Source organism: Trichechus manatus, unplaced genomic scaffold, assembly GCF_000243295.1.
Source record: "Trichechus manatus latirostris isolate Lorelei unplaced genomic scaffold, TriManLat1.0 scaffold00030, whole genome shotgun sequence".
Taxonomy (NCBI): Eukaryota; Metazoa; Chordata; class Mammalia; order Sirenia; family Trichechidae; genus Trichechus; species Trichechus manatus.
This window is the reverse complement of record NW_004443966.1, coordinates 8,948,269-8,971,954: the sequence shown is the minus strand read 5'-3', so window position 1 is coordinate 8,971,954 and position 23,686 is coordinate 8,948,269. Positions and strand designations below refer to the sequence as shown.

Sequence of the window (23,686 nt, the reverse complement as noted above, 5' to 3'; positions counted from 1 at the left end):
CCCCCACCCCACCATTACAGTTACTGCCATGACTTCAGAATAGGAATTCTTCTCTTACCTATACCTTAATGATTGGATTATCTGTGTGTCTTGGTTAAAGCTGCCTCAAATACTTTTTGGAAGTAGGCAAAGCAATAAATAATAAATACAATTATATATATAACAATGTCTTCAACCTGTCCTCAACATGCAGAGCTACAAGTTGGGGGACTCTGCATTCATAGTATCTTGGCCATATTCCAGTTCATCTTAGTCCCCAAGTCCACTCCAGGGAGAAAATGGGAAGGCAATGCAAAATGTGGTGAATCTGCCCCCTAGTTGTGAAGATACCTTCAAGTGATGTCTGTTGGAATAGACCGGCAACTAGACCAAACTGGGGAAATCACTGGTCAAACAGTCGTCTTCAGTATTTGTGGTTATTTACTAGAAAAACTCATTGTTTCAAGCTTTCTCTGAATACTAATGCCATGTTACATTTATAAGATGCATTGTTATTCTACAAAACACTTCTACACTGATTCCAACAATCCTGTTTATGAGTAATTTGAGGCTGAGTAGCAATGCTATTGACTTCTTAAGTTTTTATAAGCTTACTATTAATTTCTCCCAAAGATATAAAAACATACAGTACTAAGTGATGTTGAGAGCTAAATCCCTAAAAGGTGATGGGGGAAGGGGTAGGCAAACACTATGAATATGGCTATAGACAACTGAGAATTCCTCCAAACTTGGCAAGGGAAAGGGCAAGAAGTAATACTTCGTTTTAGCAATTTATCAAGGAAGGCTTTTACATTATTACTAATAATTCACAATACACTAATGAATGCATCTAAGCTTTTTTTGTTTGGTTTTCTGGCAGTGCTAATAGATTTATATTTATTCAACCAATTATTCATTCATTTAAAATAGATACTGGATGCCTACTAGGTATTAGACACAATGCTAGGCATTGGGGATACACCAAAGAAACAGATGTGCTCCTGTCTCCAGGAAGCTTACAGTCTAGTGGGGACGGCAGAGAGGCAAGTATAGGTGCTATGAAAGTATATGAAAAGGGCGCCCAGTCCAAACTTGTGAAGTTTTGCTAAAAAAGGTAACACGCACTCATTCTCCAGGTCTCACCTTAGGAGTTAACAAAGCTGGGAAAGCGGAAGAGATGGAACGACAAGTGGCAAGGCCTCAAAGTGAAAGAAACTAGGGCGGCCAGTCCTCAGCGGGCTATAGGCTGGGGAGAGAGAGGAGACTAAAGTTGTTTTAGGCTAATACTCTTCTCCGTGAGGCAGGAGATCAAAGACATGTCTTCCAAGAACGGGAACAAGGTAGGAAGCTTGAGAAGATGCCTGGAGGTTTGAGATGGTTGTGGGGATAAAGAGGAAAGGCTAGGCTAGGAGCCATGTACAAGCACAGTGGTAGAACATCAGTAGGGTGGGCAGGTGCAGTCCAATTGCATTACTTGCTAAAATATCTCAAGTCTATCATAGTTAGGGGGCCCTGGTGGCGTAGTGGTTAAGCATTTGGCTGCTATCCAAAAGGTCAGCAGTTTGAATCCACCAGCCACTCCTTGGAAACCCTATGGGGCAGTTCTACTCTGTCCTATAGGGCCGCTATGAGTCAGAACCGACTCAACAGGAACGGGTTTGGGTTGTTTTTTTTTTTTAATCATACCTAGCAAATTTGAAGAAAACAATCTAAAATGTGGAATCCATTTCAGTGAGTCATGAGTATTTTCATTATGTAGTCTTTATTTTAGATGAACATTATTGTAAAAAAAAAAGTTCACCTGGAATAAAATCCATTAAAAACAAAACAAAACACAGCATCAGTATCAGTACACAGTTAATGAATTGGTGTAAACAGGTTTAAACATGTGACAGGTCCACTGCATCTGCAGGAGCTTTTCACAGTAAGCCGCTGGAGTAGAAATATAATATGCTTAACCACACACAACAGGATAATTTCATGGAAAAACTAGATATTTTCCTTTAGGGGCACGATTTTAGTCAAACAGTTTATGTTACTTTGCATTAAAGGAACTGCAGTGTCAGCTGCAAACAAAGAAAATGAAACCTAACTGTAAGGCCAAAGGAATGAACGACAGTGATGAAATTCACTTTTTTTTTAAAAAGTGAGAAAATGAAACAAGAAGTTCTATTAGTTCTTGGCAAAAGGAAACGTAACCGAATGTGGCACAAGCATTTCGAAAAACAAAGTAAAATCTGAAAACATCTCTAAAATAACTGTTTGCTAATTTTCATTTCAGTCATTTAATTTTTTTTTCATAATGAACATGGGACAGTCATTCATTGTATTAGTCTTAAAACAAAGACAGATTCTATTGCAAAACTGTGCTAGAATTTGGAGATTTTATTAAACTATCCTCTAGGTCAAGGGGTTTCATTTCAAGATATTCCTTTTGTTTTTGTCCCCACCCTCACCCCTCTCCCCCGCCCCACTTTGGATATAAGAAGAGGAAAAAGGAACCTCTTTTCTGTTAAAAATTTTTTTTCTAAAAATTCTGATTACATAAATGAGTGCTTAAACTCTGAGCTAAGTAAGCCAACATAATGCAATGTGGTTTTAAAAATTTAAGCTTAGAAGTTCACCTATAAAGATTAAAAACTAAATTTATTAAGGAATCCAAGTCATGAATTAGAAAAAAATCTCTGCTCAAATGTATTACTTACTCATCACAGGAAAAACCGTATAAGCCTTAATACAGATTCTCAGCATTCAGAACCTGTAAAACGGAGTTACAATCTTTGACATAGAAACTTCTGCAAAAATGTATCTACATTGCACAGCTAAATTTATTAATGGGGACAGGGAGAGAATACGTTTTTGAGCTATTAGATATGACATGTATGTTCTATTCTAAACTAAAATTCCTCCTACCTTTCCCAATGATGTCTTTAGTTCAAAACAAAACATAAAACCTAGATTTCGTAGAATGCTTACGTGTAGGCTGGCTCGCTGTTTTTCTACCAGATGTTAGAATACTAGTTAGCTAAATGAGGTATAATTAAAAAATAGTCCTTCAAAGTAAAGAGTATACAGTCTTCTGAAAATTTACAACAAAGATGCACAAAATGTTGCTGTAAATAGTAAGAAACCCTGCAGCAGCACTAACTGACCCACAGGTGGATTATTTTCTCATAACCTGTCCGAAGTAAAATAGAGCTAAAATAAGTCCCAGTGAAACATTTTACAATCAACTGGTTTACATGCTACTGAGCTACAGCACAGTTTCATTGCCTGATACTCCCAGACTCTATTTGAAAAGGGCCAGTCCAATCACTGTCAAAAGTTAGCACGCTGATAATAAAGTGCAGCCACCGACCACAAACACTGCTGCAAAAATCTTCACGTACCTGATCCATAAGACCACAAAAGTGTTCACACAAAACTAGAAGTCTTCCGTTTCAGCAGGGAACAGACAGTTATCTGTCACTAAATTCATCTACAAATAGAAAAAATAATGCACTGTATGTACATTATTAAGCAAAGTGGAATATTTATTGGGTCATTTTACCATGCAGAAAGTGAAATTTCCTATGGTCTTAGCTCAAATTATATACAATTTAGCAAAGCTAAATGTAAGAAAATAGCAAGGACATCTTATTTCTATATAACAGAACATATACACCCCAATTTGCTACTACTTCAAAGAGCACTTTTAGACCCATCTAACTTTTACAGGCTTTTTCAAAGGGAAGTTCATGGAGACTAGTTATTAACCCATATAAGACAAGAGAAGAGAGAAGAAATGCAACAAAAGCAAAGCATTCTGTTAAAAAAAAAAAAAAAAAAAGTTAACCATACGACAGAATGTCAGTTTTGGTTTGCAGACAAGCCCTGAGATATAAACCAAAGTGTTAAGACACCAAATAGTCAGAGGTAAATTACTAAAAGAAGTACATTCATTCGTGGTGCCATGACACTTGCCTCTTACAAAGTACTTGATTACCGTCCAGATAGCTTAAGTGCTTGGATATTTTTCAGAAAATTAGTAAATACAGGATGTTTCTAAGAAATTCTTTTTCCTTCCCAAAAATGTATCTAATTCGAAGACGGCAGACTTAAAATCCACTTTCAATCGGGGATCTACTGATTATACCGGGACAGCAAGAGACCAAATGTTCCTTAATTTCAGCGTATTAACTTCAGCTTTCAATGTTCTACTCTTTTTTAAACAGCCAAGCTAGTTAACTACAAAAAAAATTCACGGAGACTGAAATTTGTCCACAGTAAGTTTAGTATATTGTATCCATCAAAAGCAGACCTAGTACGCTTGCTGCCGCTAAATTGTGTGTAAGCTTTCAAACAAACGGGGAAGGTGGATTGGTCCAAGCATTCCAACTACACATCTTAATTTGCAGTAGAGTTCTCTGTGGCAACAAGCGATCCATTTTCATGTCCATTCCCCATTCTTAACTACCAAGCATGATGGTATCCTTTGTGAAGCAAAATAGGCATACCAGGAAAAACAATTATTCATAGGATTCATTTCCCTAATCACCTCTTTATCATCCCCTTCTGTTATGACACTGAAGCCTACAGTAACAGCAAGGACATAATGATCTGAACTTTGGCACATAAATTAACACTAAATACCTTTTTTTCTTATGTGATAGTTTCATCTACAGAACGGACACCAGTACCACTGTTCAGTGAGAAAGGCAGCTAAGCTTTTGGTTGGCTTTGGCCTAAACAACTGGACCAAGCTCTGTAACAGTAAGCCTGAACAGACGGAGCTGGGTTCTACACAGTAAACAACTGTTTTAAAACGGAAATCTTGCTAATCTTTTTTCTAATGAAAAGGCAAGACTTTTCCTAGAGGTTGCACTAAGTCAATTACTTTCATTCTTTAAAAATAACACCCTCCCAAAAAAAAGAAAAAGAAAACCAAAAATTATTATCACCATCACCAAGAGCTATCTGTATTAAATGTATGTCAACAAGTTAATCGCTCTCCCTATAGGTAAGCTTTCTGCACACTCAAATCTAAATCTAACTTTTGTTAACTCTTCAGACAGGGATTATGGCAGGAATTAGGTGATATAACTAAATCAGCAAGCTAAGGGGTCAACCTAAGAAAAAAAATAGAGCATCTTGGTATGACAGAACCACAAACAGATGCTGAAATACAACCCTAAACGGCACATCTCTCTGCCTCTGTCAAATTCCACCTCAAGAAGTTCACAATTAAAAACAGACACCAATGTTCAAATATGCTATGTTTTCGATAACTGAGTAATTACAACAGGTCAAACAAGGGAGGGAACAGTAAGTAAAAATCCCAGAAAAGGTGAGATGAAAGACTTCCAAATGCAGTTTCTACAGATTAGGCGGAGGTGATCACCTTCAAAAATGATTCTTTCAGCTAACCGGACACTCTGTGGCAAAGAGGTCTGGAATGAAGCAAAGCTGTAAATAATATGAAGAAATAAAGAAATTGTGGCCTCTGGTGAATAGGCGGGCATTTCTATGAATTTTTAAAATAAACTTTACCACATCATAATGATTCTTATTTAAGAAAATCACAAACCAGAGTCCTGAAATAAACGCTACCAATGCAATAACATTTGGTCATAAGAACTGGACCAAACGTTCTTGAATCTTAGTATATTAACCTCTGCTTTACATGTTCTACTTTTTGTATAAACAGTCCCAAAATGCACAGATCTGTCTAGACTTTCGGGAGACAAAACTGCGCAGGCGAGTCTGAGATTGTGCTGTAACCAGGACGGGCTGACACTGATGTGCAAAGTGAAAAGAAAGACAGCAGCTTCTGCAACAGGCAACAAAACAAGGAAAAACCAAGGTAAGTCCTGCATGTGTCTCCACTTTATGGCTTCCGTGTTTGAAAAAAGGAGCTTGTTATTTTGCTAGGCCCGGAGGCCGAGTCCACTTGGCCTTTTGTGTCGAGAGGTCTAGGTTCAGAGGTGCTCTCAGCAGCAGCTGGGCGGTGAGATTCTGAGGCTGGGCGGCCTGTGCTTTCAGAGAAGCAGGAAAGGTTCCTCTGGGTGTGCTGCAGTCTATCAGAAAGAGCTCATCAAAGGAGCGAACAGCGGAAGAAACTGGTCTTCTTCGATCGGTTTTCTGTTATTTTCACTGGTCCACCTGCCCCCGACAAATTGCTGTCATTCTAAACAACAGAGGGAAAAGTTACCAAGAAAGGAAAGGAAAGTTTCATGGTTTCACCCCAGTCACCTAAAAACACCACAGCATACCATCCAGTATTCACTAGACTATGTATTAGAAGGGGAACTAGTAAAGCTCCACTGTTGGGTCTTTTTCTTTGGAAATGATGGATTAAAAAGAGAAAAATGTTTTTAGGATAGCACGTTTTATATTAATAATATATTAGACAGGATGCTCCCATTTTCTAGTACAAAGAAATTATAGCCAATGGAGTGTAGAGTTTCAAAGTTAATGTGGAAACAATGTTAAGATACTGGTATAAACAATCCTGTTATTAGAGGTGAAAAGCGCTGGTAACATAAGGTATACAATTATATTCAGGACTTAGGTTAAAACAAAACTTCCAAGGATGCCCTAATGGTTCATCACTGGAATATTTTCAAATTTAAGCAAACACCAGCAATTTCAAGATCATAATTATATGTAGATAAAATGTCTATCACATGAAAACTGAACTAGATAATTTTATGGCAAAAATTTAATTCGTGCCATTATTAACATTAATTATTCTCATCAAAATTCAATTAAAGACCACTTAAAAAGCCAGAAGAAAGAACTGAAATAGCTGCCAGAAATAAGAACCAAAGTTCAACCAGGTGACTATGAAAGTCAGGGAAAAAAACTGACTTTAATGTGACTATACTATGACCTGGTCTTTTTATCAAAATACCAAATAAAAACTATTATAATGATAATAAAAACTATAAGCAATACAAACCATTTTTCTGTTAAGTTTTGTCATTATATCTCGTGCAAGTGTAAAAAATGCCTAAAAGTAAAAAAATCATAATTATACAGTTAAAACATAGTTTGGGATAGAAATGCAGAAATTTTTCATCACTTCATTGTAAAATACATTGCTTTAAGATTTTTAACTGAGAAAAGAACATAACTGTAATCATAGTAAGCATATGAACGTTATATCCTGTTTTTCAATTATGTCATAAACATTTTCCGAATAATTTCCAATGCTATCAAGTGCCATTCATTCATTCCTCAACATTCCCTCCGCACAGCTCCTGGAACAAGTTCCCGATATGACACACGTTGAGTTAGGAGTAGCTTCCTCAGTAGATCAAGGGCACCTCAAGGGCAGAAGCTCTGTCTAAGTCACCCCTGCGTCCCCAGAGCAGGGCACACTGCGTCATCTAGGAGATGCTAAATATCAGTTTAATGAGCTAATGAATGATCATGTATTATTTTATAGCTCTAAAATCTGTCTTCATAAAAATCTCTACCTTTTACTCCTGAACTTCTATCTTTCAAAGTGCTTTTACTCTTACACCTGAGACCCCTTACTATGCTTCAAATCTTCCATGTCTTCCAAAACCCATTGCTGTCGAGTCGGTTCTGACTCATAGAAACCCTACAGGACAGCGGAGAACTGCCTCACAGGGTTTCCAAGGCTGTAATCTTTACGGAAGCAGACTGCCACATCTTTTTCCTGTGGAGCGGCTGGTGAGTTTGAACTGCTGACCTTTCAGTTAGCAGCTGAATGCTTAACCATTGCACCTCCATGTCTTACCCCCTCCAAAACCCAACAGTTGCTGGAGCTCAGTAAATCTCCAGCATGGAAATCAGTTCACACAGAACGGGGCAGAATCTGATCAATCTTGGTGGTATGTTATCCATAGTGCCTCTTGACCCAAACCAAGGGTTTTTAAAACTTATCCTCATTCTACTGTAATTCTACAGAGCCAAGAAGTCTTGAAGCTTCTTAGGTTGTCTCCGTGCTAAACTCACTATTATTACGTCAGACTCTTTACTACCAACCACTCCCACCATCCAAATAAAATGTTCAGGAAAAAAAGATTATTTTAAGTCAAATGGAAACAATATGATGACTCCTGTTACTCCTTTTTATCAGCAGCTCAGGGTCACACTGGTGACCTGGGAATCAAGGTTTCTAAGTAAACCCCATGCCCATTTTTACAAGGCTAATGTTAAGCTCTGGGAAAATTGCTAACTTTTGTAGAATACCTGGCTAGGATAAGCAGCTTTACACTTCCACAGCTCCACGCCCTCTGTAAGCCACAGTTGGGATCGGGGGGCAGGTACTAACTGAGACCTAAGCCTGCTCTGTTAAGCCAGGGAGCTCATTCTGTGGGAGAAAACCTATGTCAGCCATCTTGGTGGTTAAGCTCTTCTCGGCCATTAAAGTTGATTGAAGAGGCTCCCCTCTCTCTGACAGAGGGAAATCCTTCTGTAGCAAGAAGAAGGAAGCATTTTCTGCTTAGCTGTGCTTGTGTTAATAAATCAGTAGGGCTGCCTCTTCCCTAACACCTGTGAGCCAACCTGAAAAAAACGAGTGCTAATTGTTTAACACAAAGGAAAACTTCTGATTAGTGTGCCCCAGCCAATAAGATCACTTATGTCTCAATATTTAGTCCATCTTGGCTAAATGACGAACAGCGAACAGCCTAAGCAATTAAGTGTTTATGAAACCAACAATATATTGTTAAGTGAATTCCATGAATTAACACACATACTCATACATAACATGTACTACTTTTATGGTCAGTTTAAAAAAGGTTTTTTAAAAATAAAATATTATTAACAATTCTGCCCTTGGTGAAGAAAATATATTCTCAGGAGCCTTCAGATGATTTTGTTTTCCTTAACAGCTAACTTACTGTAAACTGACGTGAAAGCTACCCTCTGATAAACCCACTTTCTGATTTCCAGTAACTGTCACTGTTACAATGTATCATGCTTAATCCGCTCCAAATAAGTATGTAAGGGAATCTCTTCAGTAAACTAACAGTTTAATCCTCTCTTGAGAGTACAGGCATGAAAGTAAGACTCCTCTGCAACAGACTCCTGCAGGAAACACGCTGCCGTCAGGTGCCCTCGGGGCAGCTCCGACTCACAGCGACCCCATGTACAACAGAACAACACGCTGCCGTCAGGTGTTGTCAAGGCAGCTCTGACTCACAGGGACCCCACGTACAACAGAACAACACGCTGCCGTCAGGTGTTGTCAAGGCAGCCCCGACTCACAGGGACACTGTGACCTACAGAACAACACGCTGCCTCGTCCTGCGCCATCATCACAATCGTTGTTGTGCTTGAGCCCACTGTTGCAGCCACTGTGTCAATCCATCTCAATGAGGGTCTTCCTCTTTTTGCTGACCCTCTACTTTACCAAGCGTGATGTCCTTCTCCAGGGACTGGTCCCTCCTGAGTGATGCTAAGGAGCAGAGGACACTGCTTGGTCTGCCAGTCCAGCAATTCCAGCTTCCCAAACAAAGGGCAAAACTGAACTGAAATGGAACTTCCATCTTCTGTTCAGTCCATCTTAAATGAGTAATCTAATACAACCCTGTGTGGAGGCTGGATGCTAGCAATTCAACAACCAGGGTCCACATAAAAGTCAGAAGCGTAAAAGTTCACTTAGTGGAGGCCGGTCAACACAAGGCTTTGCTGTTGCTCAAACATAGACATTTGAGCACTCGTGCCAGAGCATAACAAGTCACCAAGCATTTGTTTCTTACCTCTTCTACGTTTGTACTGGATTTTGCACTTGTCTCCAAGAACTTAATCCCATAGTCAATTGCTAACTGAAAAGCAAAACAGAAACATTCAGTGAAAGTTGCTTGAACATATAAAGCATTTATATTTTTTAGGTTTTTCAAAGTCCCAAAGGTAGAGTATCTGTTTTGGAACTCCTGCTGTTTTCAAATTTCTTTACCATCTTCTATGATGTTTGGAATTTAATCATTTAACTTAATCATCGTAAGTTTAAAAAAGGTACAACTTCCACTTCATACAGTTTAAGTACTTCTTTCTTTTCTGTTGAACTTTTAGCTCTCTCATATACTTACAAGAAAAACTATGAAATGGACACCCTCTATACCATTAACTCGAGATTCTTTAGCTTCTTTTATCTGTTCCCAAAGTACAATTCTCCAACAGTTATGTGATGGTTAAGGTTATATATCAACTTGGCTAGGTCATGAGTTTCAGTGGTTTGGCAGATATTATGTAATCATCCTCCATTTTGTGACCTGATGTGAACAGCCAATCAGTTGCAAGGCCAATCAGTTGAAAGCTAACAGTTTCTTTGGGGGTGTGGCCTGCGTCCAATATATGTGGATGTTCTCACTAGGCTCTCTCTGGATCCTGCATCTGACTCGTCATCCTCCAACCTAGGTTCTTGGGACGTGAGCCAGCAGCCTGACCTGCAGATCTTGGGATTCGCCAGCTCCCAAAACCCCGTGAGCCTGCAGCCTGCTGCCTGATCTGCCAGTTTGGGGTTTGTCAGCCCCTACAATCATGTGAGTCAGGAGAGGCCTCCAGCCTGATGCCTGACCCACAGATTTGGGAGTTGCCAGCTTCCACAACTGCACGAGCCATTTCCTTGACATAAATCTTTCTATATATATTTATATGGAGCCCTGGTGGCACGGTGGTTAAGGGCTTGGCTGCTAACCGAAAGGTCAGCAGTTCAAATCCACCAGCCGCTCCTTGGAAAATCTATGGGGCAGTTCTACTCTGTCCTTATAGGGCCACTATAAGTCGGAATCAACTCAAAGGCAATGGGTTTTGTTTTGTTTTTGGTATATGTTTATATATATACACTTCATTGGTTTTGCTTCTTTAGAGAACTCAGCCTAAGACAAGTTACTATAGTGATTTTAATAATTTTTTAATAAACTGGTGTCTCAGTCATCTAGTACTGCTCTAACAGAAATACCACAAGTGGATGGCTTTAACACAGAGAAATTTATTCTTTCACAGTCTAGTAGGCTTCAAGTCCAAATCCAGGGCATCAGCTCCAGGGGTAGGCTTTATCTCTGTCAGCTCTGGAGGAAGGTCCTCGTCGTCATCAATCTTCCCCTGGACTAGGAGGTTCTCTGCGTAGGAACCTCAGGTCCAAGGATGTGCTCTGCTCCTGGCACTGCTTTCTTGGTGGTATGAGGTTCCCAATTCTATGCTTGCTTCCCTTTCCCTTTATCTCTTGTAAGATAAAAGGTGGTGCAGGTCACACCCCAGGGAAACTCCCTTTACATTGGATCAGGGAGGTGACCTGAGTAAGGGTGGTGTTACAGTCCCACCCTAATCCTCTTTAACATAAAGTTACAATCACAAAATGGAGGCCAACCACACAATTCTGGGAATCATGGCCCAGCCAAATTGATACACACATTTTTTGGGGGACACAATTCAAACCATGACAATTGGTATATAACAGAAGCAAAAGCTTAAAATATCGAAGTATTCATTGCTTTGATTTCTATTGATTGAGACAAACTGTGAACTCTTCCACATTTTTATCCATTCCCAAAGAGTTCCCAGTTCATTTACAACACCAAGATTAAGTGAATGTTTTTAGGGGAAAAAGTTTGCCGGCAGAATGAAAAACAAAACGCATTTTGCACGTTTCACTAAAAAAGGCCAAAGCAAAATTCCAAGACTTGAAAAGTGAGCAAAATGAAGCCACTCAGTCAATGTAGAAAATGTCATAGAAGTAAATATGTACATACTCTTATGCTTTACAGGGCACAAAACAGAGACCTGTCTATAAATGACCTCTAATGGCATCCATAGCTTGATGAGTTTACAAAGACTTTATCCATAGTGACCTACAACCAATGTGTACTAAAAAATTCTTTAATTAAAATAACGAATTAGAAAAATGATTACTGTTGAAATGTCAGGTATCCTCTTACTTTTTTCAAAGAGAATGAATTACTTTAACTTGAAAACTGGGCATTTTCACACAGATATAAAAAGAAAGAGCCTGAACTCTAAGCTGCAGGAACCTTGAAAAGGACCAATTTGTACCTCCCAGAAAACATTAGCAAATTCTTTAGCAATGAGTCATGACCACACAGTATATGGGGCTGGACGTGGAATACTAATTCACACCATTCAAGGATGGATTACAGGTCTTTGTTGTTGATCATGTTAAAGAATTGAAATGGATTTTTTTTAAACTTAAATCAATAATTAAATAACACTAAGAAAATAAATGCTTAACCTGAGTACATTGAAACCTTCTCGGATGCAGTTCAAATTTACCTTCTCGCCTCTTTCTTTCGATACTTGTCTTTTGTCATTCATATCACATTTGTTACCCAGGATCATTCTTTCAACATCTGAAGAGGCATGCTGCCGGGGGGGAAAAGAGTATGTTACAAAAAGGACCTGAGAAAAATCACAGTGTTCCACTAGACAAACGCTAACCTGTCAGAAACACATCCATAAATTGAACAGTAAGACAAATAATCGTGGCACTCATCATGAGGCCTGCTTCAGAGAAAGGTTTACAGGGTGGGAGTGGCGGGGAAGCCCCGGCAAGAGAGCCTCCGCGGAGCCACGCAAACTTTTTCCAAAGGCTGCAGAACTGTTCTCGTGTCTCATTTTGCAGAGGAACAAACAGAAATAAAACGCATGGTTACATAACCACAAAACATACAAACATATGTTAGGGTCAGAGAAGAAAAAAAAAAACAACACTCTAGTCCTCAGTGACCCAACGGGGAAAGTATTCTGGATTCCCAACTATTTAAAAAATAAATTCAGCTGGATTGACAAAGATGTGTACACATTATTTCAGAGTCACAGTTCTTTCTGAAATGGCAGGGACGCAGAAAAACCTTAATGCCAATCAATCCAGAATTAAGCCAAATTTACAGACTTAGCTTTCAAATATCTAAGATGGAGAAAAGCTTAAAAGGGTAAAGTGTTAAATTGCCAGGGTAAAAACAGATTTTTGCCCATCAAACAGCCTGACAGACAGACATCACCTGCCAGTCAGATGTTTCAGTGCCGGCTCTCCTTTTTAAAGGATGGAGGAGTCCAGGAAAGCCACTTTTCTCTGGCCTCAGCTGCCTCATGTGTACAACGGGATTTGGATTCAATCATGTCCAGGCTCTGGTCCAAGTTTAAAATTCTGTGAGTTCTCTCCTCTGTCTGCCTCCCCACCCCCCCCCAAGCCAGGCAGAGTAGGCAGGTCGGCGGTACAGGATCGAGCCCTCTAAGGTGCTCCCTGGCTGGGAGGCCCGGCCCGCACCTGCCCTACTTCTCATCAGCTCGGCTGCTCAAAGAGACAGCGGAGCCTTTCAGGAGCGCCCAGCAGGCCTCGTCGCCAGCGCCAACATCCACTTTCCATATTTACCTCTTCAATGTTTCTTATCCAATTTTTAATATTGTCAAAGGACTTTTCGTTTGTGATGTCGTAAACCAGCATAATTCCCTAAAAGACAGAGGAAAAAAAGATCTTTATTTGGTGTTTTCCATATTTAAAGCTGTGGAATATTAATGTCAATGTCCTCCTTCCCCCTGGAAACCTTTTATTAGTTGGTCCTTTTTCCCCTCTTCATAACCGGGGTTCACGATAAATTTGAAGAATACAAGGAATTAAATAAATAAATTCTTCCACTGTCTCACCATGTAAATAAATAAAAACTCCGCTAACATTTTCGCTGTTAAACTTTAATGAAGTAGTGATGATGGTAACCGTGATACACCCTTTCTGCCTGACTTCACATGGTAAGAATCAGCCACGCTGGCACTGAAGGAGTGTTTAGGTTAAAACAGAGACGACATGGAGAGTAGGAGGCAGGCACTTCTACGGGGCATGTGTTTAATCCAAATAGAAACTGTCTTCTTTCAGACTCCTCTAGTAAGACTGAAACCATAATGCTTTTAAAATTATTTCTTTTTATATGGGCTAATCAAAATGTCACTATTTATCTAAGTACATCACAGACACTTAGAATATAATGCATTGCTATCAGGTTTAATAAAAGGCACTGTTGTCATATTTTTAAAGACCCTTGTCTGGTATTTCTAAAGGGTCCACCTTCCAATTGCTTCAATTAACACCTGTGTTAACTACTCCCAAATCTATATCCCTAGACCACACTTAAGGGTCCTGGTGGTGCAATGATTAAATGCTCACCTGCTAACCGTAAGGTCAGCAGTTTAAACCCATCAGTGGTTCTGTAGGAGAAAAGGCCTGGCGATCTGCTCCTGTAAAGATGACAGCCTAGGAAACCCTATGGGGCAGTTCTGCTCTGTCCTGTAGGGTCGCTATGGTTGGAACTGACTCAACAGCACACAACAACAACAGACCACACTTCTATACTATGTGCACATCCACCCATCCATCCATCCATTCAACAACTATTTACTGGGCACCTAGTATATGCCAGATATATGCTAGGTACTACCAGGAATGAACAAGATCAACAAGCTCCCTTCCTCTCATGGATGGCTAGCGAAGGAAACAGACAATGAACCTCAGTATACGATTAATTATAATTCGATAACTCCTGTGAAGAAGCACGGGGTGCTCCGAGTGCATACCCTAAGGATGTAACCTAATCTGGGAAGAGGGTTGAGGGGCTGGGGTGGTCAGGGAAGGCCTCCCTGAGAAAATGACATCAAAGTCAAGGCCTAAGGACTGAGTAGACTTGAACTGGACAAAGGGGTTGGGGGTGAGGTGAAGAGGGAAAGCCCACAGTGTCTGGCACATAACAGATGCGTTATAAATATCTTGCGGTCTATGAAAGCCCAGAGCCCACTGGAAGGAAAGCTTGGCAGGAGTGCACAGATCATGGGAGAAGGGCACAAGACGAGGCTGAAGAGGTGGGCAGGGGCCAGGTGTGCCTTAGAGACCACAGACTGGACACCAGCACCTAGATATTACCCGCAGTCACCACAAACTCAGCTAAGTAAAACAGGAGGTTGTCTTCCTCACCTCCAAATCTTCTATTCCTCTTTGTATTCTCATCTTGGTAAAGGCCAATATAACCCAGCCAGTGAGCCCAAGTAGATACCTGGGGGTTACTTTTCCCTCCACAGTCAATCAGACACTAAATCCTACAGACCTAAGTACTTCAGTATTTCCAGAATCTGATACCTGGCAGACTCCAGTACAGTGCTTATCAACATGCTGCATACTCGAACCGACCAAAGGAAACCTACCATAACCACCACTTACTGAGAATGGTGCGCACCAGTGAGAACAGATGGCTGCACGTGCCACTGGACAGATGACCCGGGAGAGCCAAAAGACTCGAGCAGAGCAGGGTTTCCTAAAGATTTCTCTAAGGCTGCTTCTAGGCATGCAATGTTCCAGTGACGTCATTGCTCACTGTTCACTGCTCCTTCAGCAAGCATTTATGGAGCATCTAGCATGTGTCGGGCACTACTGTGGGCACTGGCTTTACAGCAGAACAAGAGAGACGAAAATCCCCGCCTTCAAATGGAAACGACAAGACTGCCTAGAAGACCAACAATGTCTAATTATTTGAAGTTCTGAAGGAGCGTGAGCAAAGACTAGGCAGTAGATATGTGAAGACAAAAATCCCCAAATCTAAATTAAACAGCACATCTCCCTGACCTCTTTCATCATACAATGAATTAGAGCTAGACATCTAAGCGGAACATTTGCTCCCACGTTCTCGGTGTTCCTGCCCACTCGCTGGTGAAAACGAGCACTGAAGTGATGTCAACGCATCACTCCCAGAAAACGAAACACTGTCCAACAAAAAGGCTCGTGTGTATCAAACGACTCCAATCAGAATTACCTGTAAACAACTCCAACTCATCCCTGTTAAGATGTTTTTTTGTTTTCAATTTATTTGGTGAAAATATATACAGCAAAAGCTACACCAGTTCAACAATTTCTACTCGGACAATTCAGTGACATTGATCACATTCTTCACGTTGTGCAGTTCTTATCTATCTCTACTATCCTTCCTGGCAGAAACCAACCGACCACCCTCTTCTGGGCACACAAGGTAAGTCCCTCCCCCTTTGATTCCAATCTAAGTGAAACAGAGCAGCTGGCAACTCTCTTTCTTAAAATGACGACCCTTCACAATCTTAAGATTATTATTAGGGTGGTGTGTGAACACATACATATAAAATGCTTAGTGGTGTGTAGTACAAAGGTGATGAAGTTTAAAAAAGGGATCTCTAATCTTTTTATGTAGCCCTGGTGGCACAGTGGTTAAGAGCTCGACTGCTAACCAAAAAGTCAGCAGTTTGAATCCACCAGACGCTCCCTGGAAACCCTATGGGGCAGTTCTGCTCTGTCCTGTAGGGTCACTATGAGTCGGAATCTACTTGACAGCAACGGTTTTTTTGTTTTAGTTTTTTTTAATCTTTTTGTGAGGATGAGTTACTGTTGCCTAAATAATTGAGGCTGAGTGGTGGCTGGGGAGGAAGGGAGGGCAGCGCTATGATGCAGGGGTCTTCATTATCCATTATTATTAATGGATTCAGATCACACCTTCCTAGAGACAAGGAGACGGCTTCATCCCCTTCAGCAACGTCACCGCTGGCACCACTCGAGTTTTTCAAATAATGAGCGGGGTGTGGCAGCAGCTGGCACCCCACAATCTATAAGTTGGCTTCATAATCTCAACTACTCAACCTTCAAAAACTTTCTGAGCATATTGGGTTTCATCAAAATTCAAGGCTTCAACTTGTGAGGCCTTAGGCCTAAAACCAGAGACAAAAGCCCTGATCTGGGCATGGTGTTCTAGGGGCTAAGCTGCCTTATTTCCACTGTACTCCCAGCACCACACAGCACCTGCCCAGAGCTGACAAGCAATACAAACGGGCTGAATGGCTGAAGCATCTTAGGGTGGAAACCAACCAAGTGACGAAGTTATGGTAATAAAGACAAGGTCAGGATGGAGCACAGAAGGACTGGGTAGCCAAGATTCAGCAGACTCTAAGCCCCAAAGTCACAGATCATTTAGCTACTTCCTGGTTAGCAGGCAGAACACTGGTCAAGGAGGCTGGTCACGTAAGCAGTGGATGTTGTGGAGGTGGTCAGATGGTGGGGCGATGGTAGTAGGTGGGGCTGGATGACAAGAAGGTGCAGAAAATGAATATCTGGCCACAGGGCTTGCTGTTTGCCAAGAGTTGACATAAGGTCTTAAGAAAAGGAAAAATCGCAAAAATACATAGTCACCTCAGAATGCGTGAAGGAATTCTAGAATATCAACAAGCTAATCATCTGATTATTATTATGAAGACCAATGGCAAAGTATACGGTTACTAAACATAAACATAACAAAAACCTCTTTAAATGTCTTGTTTTCATATCAAGAAATCGATCGCCCCCATTGTCCCAGACTCCAGCTTGAATCCTATAATCTTGCCAAATGAATGTTCGTGTCTGACTTTCACCTGAATGGTCACAAAACCCCAAAACCACACTCACCATGGCTCCTCTGTAGTACGCCGTTGTAATTGTTCGGAATCTTTCCTGGCCCGCTGTGTCCCTAAAATTCGAAACAGAGAAGGGAGTGGTTTTAAAAGTCATCACCAGCATCACTGAGGAGAGACTCCAAGCTGTGGGAGATGGAATGCTGGTCTGCTCACAGGTGCAGTAGTTTGAAGGTAAGGGACAGGGTACAAGGGAAGCCACCGTGTGTCTGCCACCTGGAGGCGGTGTGGCCACAGGAGCCTGTGAGGAGCCCACAGTGACTTGGGTGAAAAACTGGGCCCTTGATGATAAAAGCAGCCACAGGGAAATAAAACACATGGGCCCTGCTAGGAACTGGCAAGTTGGATCAGTTCAAACATACGTGGGAGGGAATAAAGAACAGTTCTGATTTCTTGGACTTCTAGAGGTAGTCAACATCGTTTCTGTAAGTGCTTAATGATTAAGACATTTTGCTCTCTTGATTGAAAGTGTGATTTCTGTACAAAGCAAGCAACTGAGCTGGACTTCCTACTGTGTAGAATCTGCTCAGCAGAGCGCACTAAAATGGATCTCAAGAACTTTCTCAGCTATGAAGCCCGTGGTTGAAGGGGAGGCTGGAGATGAACATATAATCCTTGGCAACGTCTCTAAAGACTTTTTAAACATGAACAACATCTCAAAGTTGTGTAACCCTTTCATATATTCTTGTTTTTTAGCAGATGGCATGCCATTAAAACACATTCAGAAAAATGCAAAGCTCCCCAATTTCATTTGTAGAAGCAATCCAATTAAGGAAAGTTAAATTTCCTTGATATTTGGGAAAAACAATATTCCCAAATTAGCCACTTACAGCCGGAACTAATTCACTACCTGTGCTACTAAGACAAACTAAATTGTAGAATCCTATTGCACGGGAGTAAGAGGCATCTGCAGAAAAGTACTAGAAATCTAATACATACCCAACCCAAACAAGAGATTAAGGACCAACAGAAATACGGTAAATTAAAACACATCAATAAACATGTTAACGTTTCTGTCTACTTTACGAAACACTCTCGCACTGTCTCACGTGATGTCGTGCACAGCCAGGTGCGCGGATCTTACCATCAACCTCATCCTGCAGGAGAGGAGGCAGGCTCGGGAGGGCGGTGGGCCCAGCTCTGCACGAAACAGCTTATCCCCTTAGATGAGACTCCCACATCCTAGGTCTCAGCTGTTCAGTACAGAGCCAGGACTCACACCAAAGTCCTCTTAACCTGTCATTCCCTCACTGACAGGATTACATATGTGGGGCACGATTTAGTACATGGAAAACACATCATGGGGAAAACAGAGGCCAAGCACCTTTGAGCAGATGAACCGTATCCTCTTGGTTTCAAGACACTACTGACTTAGAACCAGCTTTACAGTGAGGATGGAGGAGAAACCTTACCACACTAAATGTAGGTCGTGAGGACTGAATGGGCACCATTGTGCTGCTGAGGGCAACAATGAATAGATAGTGCCATGATGTTCTGGCCACTCTATATTAAGTTCTAATTATCTGATCATCCTCAGGCTCCTAGAAACACTCAAAAATCTGCGCTCCTTATTTCTATGATCAGGACTGCAGAGCATTGAATCAGGAATTCTCTTTGCTTCTCTCTTAAAAATATTTCTTTATCTCTTTAAAATTTTTAGCTTCTTACTAAATACCAATAGATGAAAAGCCTGTGGTAACCTTCACCATGTTTTCCAATGAAGTATACAGAGACCCACTTCACGAGGCTACGTATGAAGCTGATGCTGTGTTGCAGGAGATATGGGTAATTCTCCCCATTTTACCACTAAACCACACGTGTATGTTCTCAGATGGACTTAACCACTCTGAGGTCCAGTTTCCTCCTCCATAAAAGAAGGGCTGGTGGATTTCAATATAATGTTCAAATTCCATCCCAGGTCTGAGATTCAAGGAAGAAAATGAACCTAAGGAAAAAGCTGACACCCATTTCTTTACCGTTTAGCCCTGCCACCTTCTTAGTCTAAGTGCTGCAAATGTCTCAGCTGTGTCTGTTGTTGTCATCATCACACAGAAGATCAGCAAACATCACCAAAAACCTCCCTCAAGGCCCCAAACGCATATGGTGCCATGCAAGGCACTGAACTGAAAGTGGTTAAACCAGCTTTGGTTTTTTCTTTCTATGAAGTTAAAAAAAATCTAAGAGATTCTGAGTTCAAGCTAAAAACATTCACCCTGGTGAGCTGGAAAAACTGTATTTATTAACTGGAGTTTGACAAATTCTTCAGGAATTTACCAGCCGCAAGTAGAGACCACAAGGAGATCTTTGCTTTGCATATTACAACATTAAACATGGGAAATACGACCTTTTCTCCTTTACTTGCCAGTCCAGCGGTCCTCCACATTTCTTTACTTAATAAGAATAAGCAAAAAAAAAATCATAAAATATCAGAGCTAGAAGGGAACTCAAATGTCATTAATCCAACTCATCAATTCATAAATGAGGGAAAGCAGGCCCAGAGAAGGGAAGCATCTGACCCAAAGTCACCTCAATTTTGAGGCAGTCAAGGCTAGAACCTAGATCTGCACTTCCTGCTCAAGAGTTCCTGCCACGTGCCCAGTCTGCCTTGTCTGATTTCACAGCTGCAACAACTATGAAAAAGTAATTTATACTCTTTGGAATTTCATTTCTTCCTCTATAAAATTAAGAGTTTTGGATCAGATCTCTTCTGATGCCATTCCTTGCTTTCCCACTCTTGGTGGAGACACCTTTGAAGGATGCTCAGTACTTACTCGTTTTCCCCTTGGTTCTGATTTTACAGAAAAGATGCTTCAGCTACCACAGGATGCCTTTAACGTCTCACAATTCACATTTCAATTTCCACCTCCAATCCCCAATGGAGGGAGAAGCTGTGTGTGTACTTACCATATCTGAAGCTTAATTTTCTTCCCATCTAGTTCTATCGTTCTGATTTTAAAATCAATTCCTGCCAGAAAAACAAAGAAAGACATGCTGAGTTTCTTCAACTATAATCCAAGTCCTCTTAGGAAAAGGACAAAGATTTCTATTGAGAAAAGCTCTCCAACGCACTGGAAAATGTGAACAGAGAGAGGGTGTGAAGGGTACATTTCCTCTGAATACAGGCCAGAGAAAGGAATGCTAATTACGCTGCAGAGAATTTCCACACATGTCAAATACAGCGTATTAGATGCCTCATTATTTTGACAAAAATGGATCACATCCCTCAAAGTTACGTAATTTAGATACACTAAGAACACGCCATATTTTCTACTTCCTAAAAGACATATAAACAATGCTTCCCAACCCTCCTCCAACCATTCCCTAAAGAAGGCTGTGGATCCTCTTTAAAATGTCTTCCTCTAGCCCTGTAAAACCAAATGAGACTAAGGAGGTACAGGAGTCCAGTGACAGGGGCCAGAAGGCAGAAGGGGACAAGGAAGCTGGTGATAGGGAACCCAAAGTTGAGTAAGGATATTGTTGATGTGTTGTGAGATTGTTAACCATTGTCATAGGGCAACATTTGTAGTAACTGTTAAATGAGAAACTATTTTGTTCTGTGGGCCTTCATCTTAAGTGAGAATAGCAGCCCAACTTGAAGAGTGTGGTCGATGTCACTGAACTGTGTATGCAGAAATTTTTGAAACGGTGTATCTTTGGCTATGTGTATTTTCACCAAAAAAAAAAAAGGTTGAGAAGTTAGAGGGTTAATATGTTGTGGGGTTGTTAACCAATGTCATAAAACAACATGAGTACTACTGTTTCATGAGAAACTATTTGTTCTGTAAGCCTTCACCTGAAGTACAATAAAATAAAAAAATAATGTCTTCCTCTATTTCTTTCTATTTGATTCTTCAGAACCTGCAGCTGGCTAAGGGGGAAAAAATACACACACTCCTCACTTATCGACATGGTTAAGTTCCAAAGACCAGGTCGTTATGTGAAAATTGGTATTATGTGAAAAATGGAGGATGACCACATCATTACATAACTGTCAAATTACATAACTGCCAAATTACATTACATAACTGCCAAACCACTGAGAATCATGGCCCAGTCAAGGTGACACATAACCTTAACCATCACAGTCAGTGTTACTCTTGCCTCGAACCTCATCGATCGTCACTGCCACACGTACGTCGTTAATGTGTTTAAAATAGTGGGATAGTAGTTTTTTACTATTGTCATAAATGTGAAATGTCGGATAACAAGATAGTCGACAAGTGAGGAGTAGGGAGTAGGTGTATCACCTATCTGATAGACAGGAGGGGAAGTCTACACATTTATTTTACACAGTTAGCAAGTATTTTATATATACATTAATAAATGTTTCCCACAACTTACTGGCTAGAGCTAAAGCAGCTACCGTGGTTTTTAGCTCTGGCTGCATGTCAGAGCTATGTGGGGAACTTTTTAGAAAATACTAATGTATTTAAAAAGCCTGCCCCGCTTCAAAATTCTCAGATTCTGATTTGATAGATCAGAGGTGGGACCTAAGCACTAGTAATTTTCAAAGTTCTCCAGGTGATTCTAACCTGCAGCCGGAGTTGAGAACCACTCAATGGGGATCTAACAGGTGGCATGTGAAATGTGAAAGTCATTTGCGGCTCTGGCACTTCAAAGGTTTAATCTCTCCCTCAACTACTGCCCTCCCCTTCTCTCCTGTCACACCCCTACCCCCTAGCCCAAACCTTATTTAGCAGATGTCCACTACAAAGAACTACAACGCCCTTTACAAACATAGCTAGCGTGTAACTCTCCAAGAATAAGGTGCACTCTTTCTGAGGGGACCAGACAGTCAGTGGATACAACATGGTTGCAATTTGCTAAATCCTCTTCATTTGGCTGCTCAGCTTTTAGACCTTTCTGTCCTTTTGCATTCTATACAGAATCCCTTAAAGTGGTTTGCAAGACATTTCAAGAAAACATGTAAATTATGTATCCTCTAAATTAACTCAAACATTAACTGCAGTTTTTTTTGAGGCGGGGGGGAGCCTTCGACAGCCATGTTACTACAATGTTTACACATAAAATATTGAGAGTATCTGAAAAAGGCTGCTTCTCCGCTTCAGCTTTATATAATGCTTAGGCATAAATGGATGAGCCCTGGTGGCACAGTGGCTAAAGCGCTTGGCTGCTAACCAAAAGGTTGGCAGTTCAAACCCACCAGCTGCTCCATGGAAGAAAGATGTGGCAGTCTGCATCCATAAAGATTTACAGCCTTGGAAACCCTATGGAGCAGTTCTACCCTGTCCTATAGGGTCACTATGAGTCGGAATCAACTCAAAGGCAGCGGGTTTGGGTTTTTGGTTTGGTAGGCATAAACAGGGTGGATTTTCTGCTTCTTCTCTGTATCATACTGTTCCCCCAGGGAACCTTTTCAGGTACTCTAGTGAATCCTGAAATAGACAACAATTACACACAAGCTAACACAGCACAGCAGCCCCTCAATCATTCTTTTCCCTCACTAATAGCTATGTATTGTTAACAAACTCAATCTGATACCCAATATCCCCAGGTTATCTGGCTCATACTTCCCCTTCAGCATTGCAGGGTCCGCAGTGGCAGAAGCAAAACTTAGCAACACAGAAAGCATGTTATTGTTAGCATCACAGGCCTCGCCTCAACAGAATCTACTGTTGCCATCACTCATGTAAGGCTGAATGCATGGAACCCTCACCCACTGCTGGTGGGGATGTAAAATGGTATACGCATTGTGGAAAACAAGTTTGGTGGTTCCTCAAAAAACTAAACATAGAATTACCATATGACCCAGCAATTTCACTCCTAGGTATGTACTCAAAGACTTGAAAGTGGGACTCAAACAGATACATGTACACCAATGTTCACAGCAGTATTATTTACAGTTAGCCAAGAGGTGAAAGCAACCAGTGTCCATCAACAGATGAATGAACAAACAAAATGTGGTACATACATACAATGGGATACTGTTCATCCATAAAGAGAAATGAAGTTCCGACGTATTTTATAATATGGATGAACCTCAAAAACGCGCTGAGTAAAACAAGTCAGACACAGAAGGACAAATATTGTATGATTCTCACTTATATATGAAGTATATAGAATAGGCGAATGCACAGAGACCAAAGTTTCTCAGTGCTTACCAGGGGCCAGGGAGAAGGGGAAGGGCGGGAGTAGTGATTACGGGGTACAGAGTTTTTGTTAAGGGTGACAGAAAAAGCTGGAAGCAGAGAAGAGGGTAGTACAACCTGGTGAATGTGATGAACGTCATTGAATCGTACTTTTAAGACTGGTTGAAACGTCATTGAAT

General features: G+C 40.8%; 1 protein-coding gene across 1 annotated transcript in view; it reads right to left on the bottom strand.

Moving 5' to 3' along the window:
* Positions 1 to 2,245: 2,245 nt before the first annotated feature.
* Positions 2,246 to 23,686, bottom strand: part of RAB8B (RAB8B, member RAS oncogene family) — a 73,640-nt gene continuing 52,199 nt past the window's right edge. The window contains exons 2-8 of the mRNA XM_004374640.2: positions 20,302 to 20,362; positions 17,393 to 17,453; positions 13,325 to 13,402; positions 12,226 to 12,315; positions 9,696 to 9,761; positions 6,920 to 6,970; positions 2,246 to 6,145 (exon numbers count right to left, since the gene is read on the bottom strand). Coding sequence (XP_004374697.1) covers positions 6,053 to 6,145; positions 6,920 to 6,970; positions 9,696 to 9,761; positions 12,226 to 12,315; positions 13,325 to 13,402; positions 17,393 to 17,453; positions 20,302 to 20,362 — 500 coding nt within the window. The 3' untranslated portion in view covers positions 2,246 to 6,052. The remainder of the gene's footprint in view (positions 6,146 to 6,919; positions 6,971 to 9,695; positions 9,762 to 12,225; positions 12,316 to 13,324; positions 13,403 to 17,392; positions 17,454 to 20,301; positions 20,363 to 23,686) is intronic.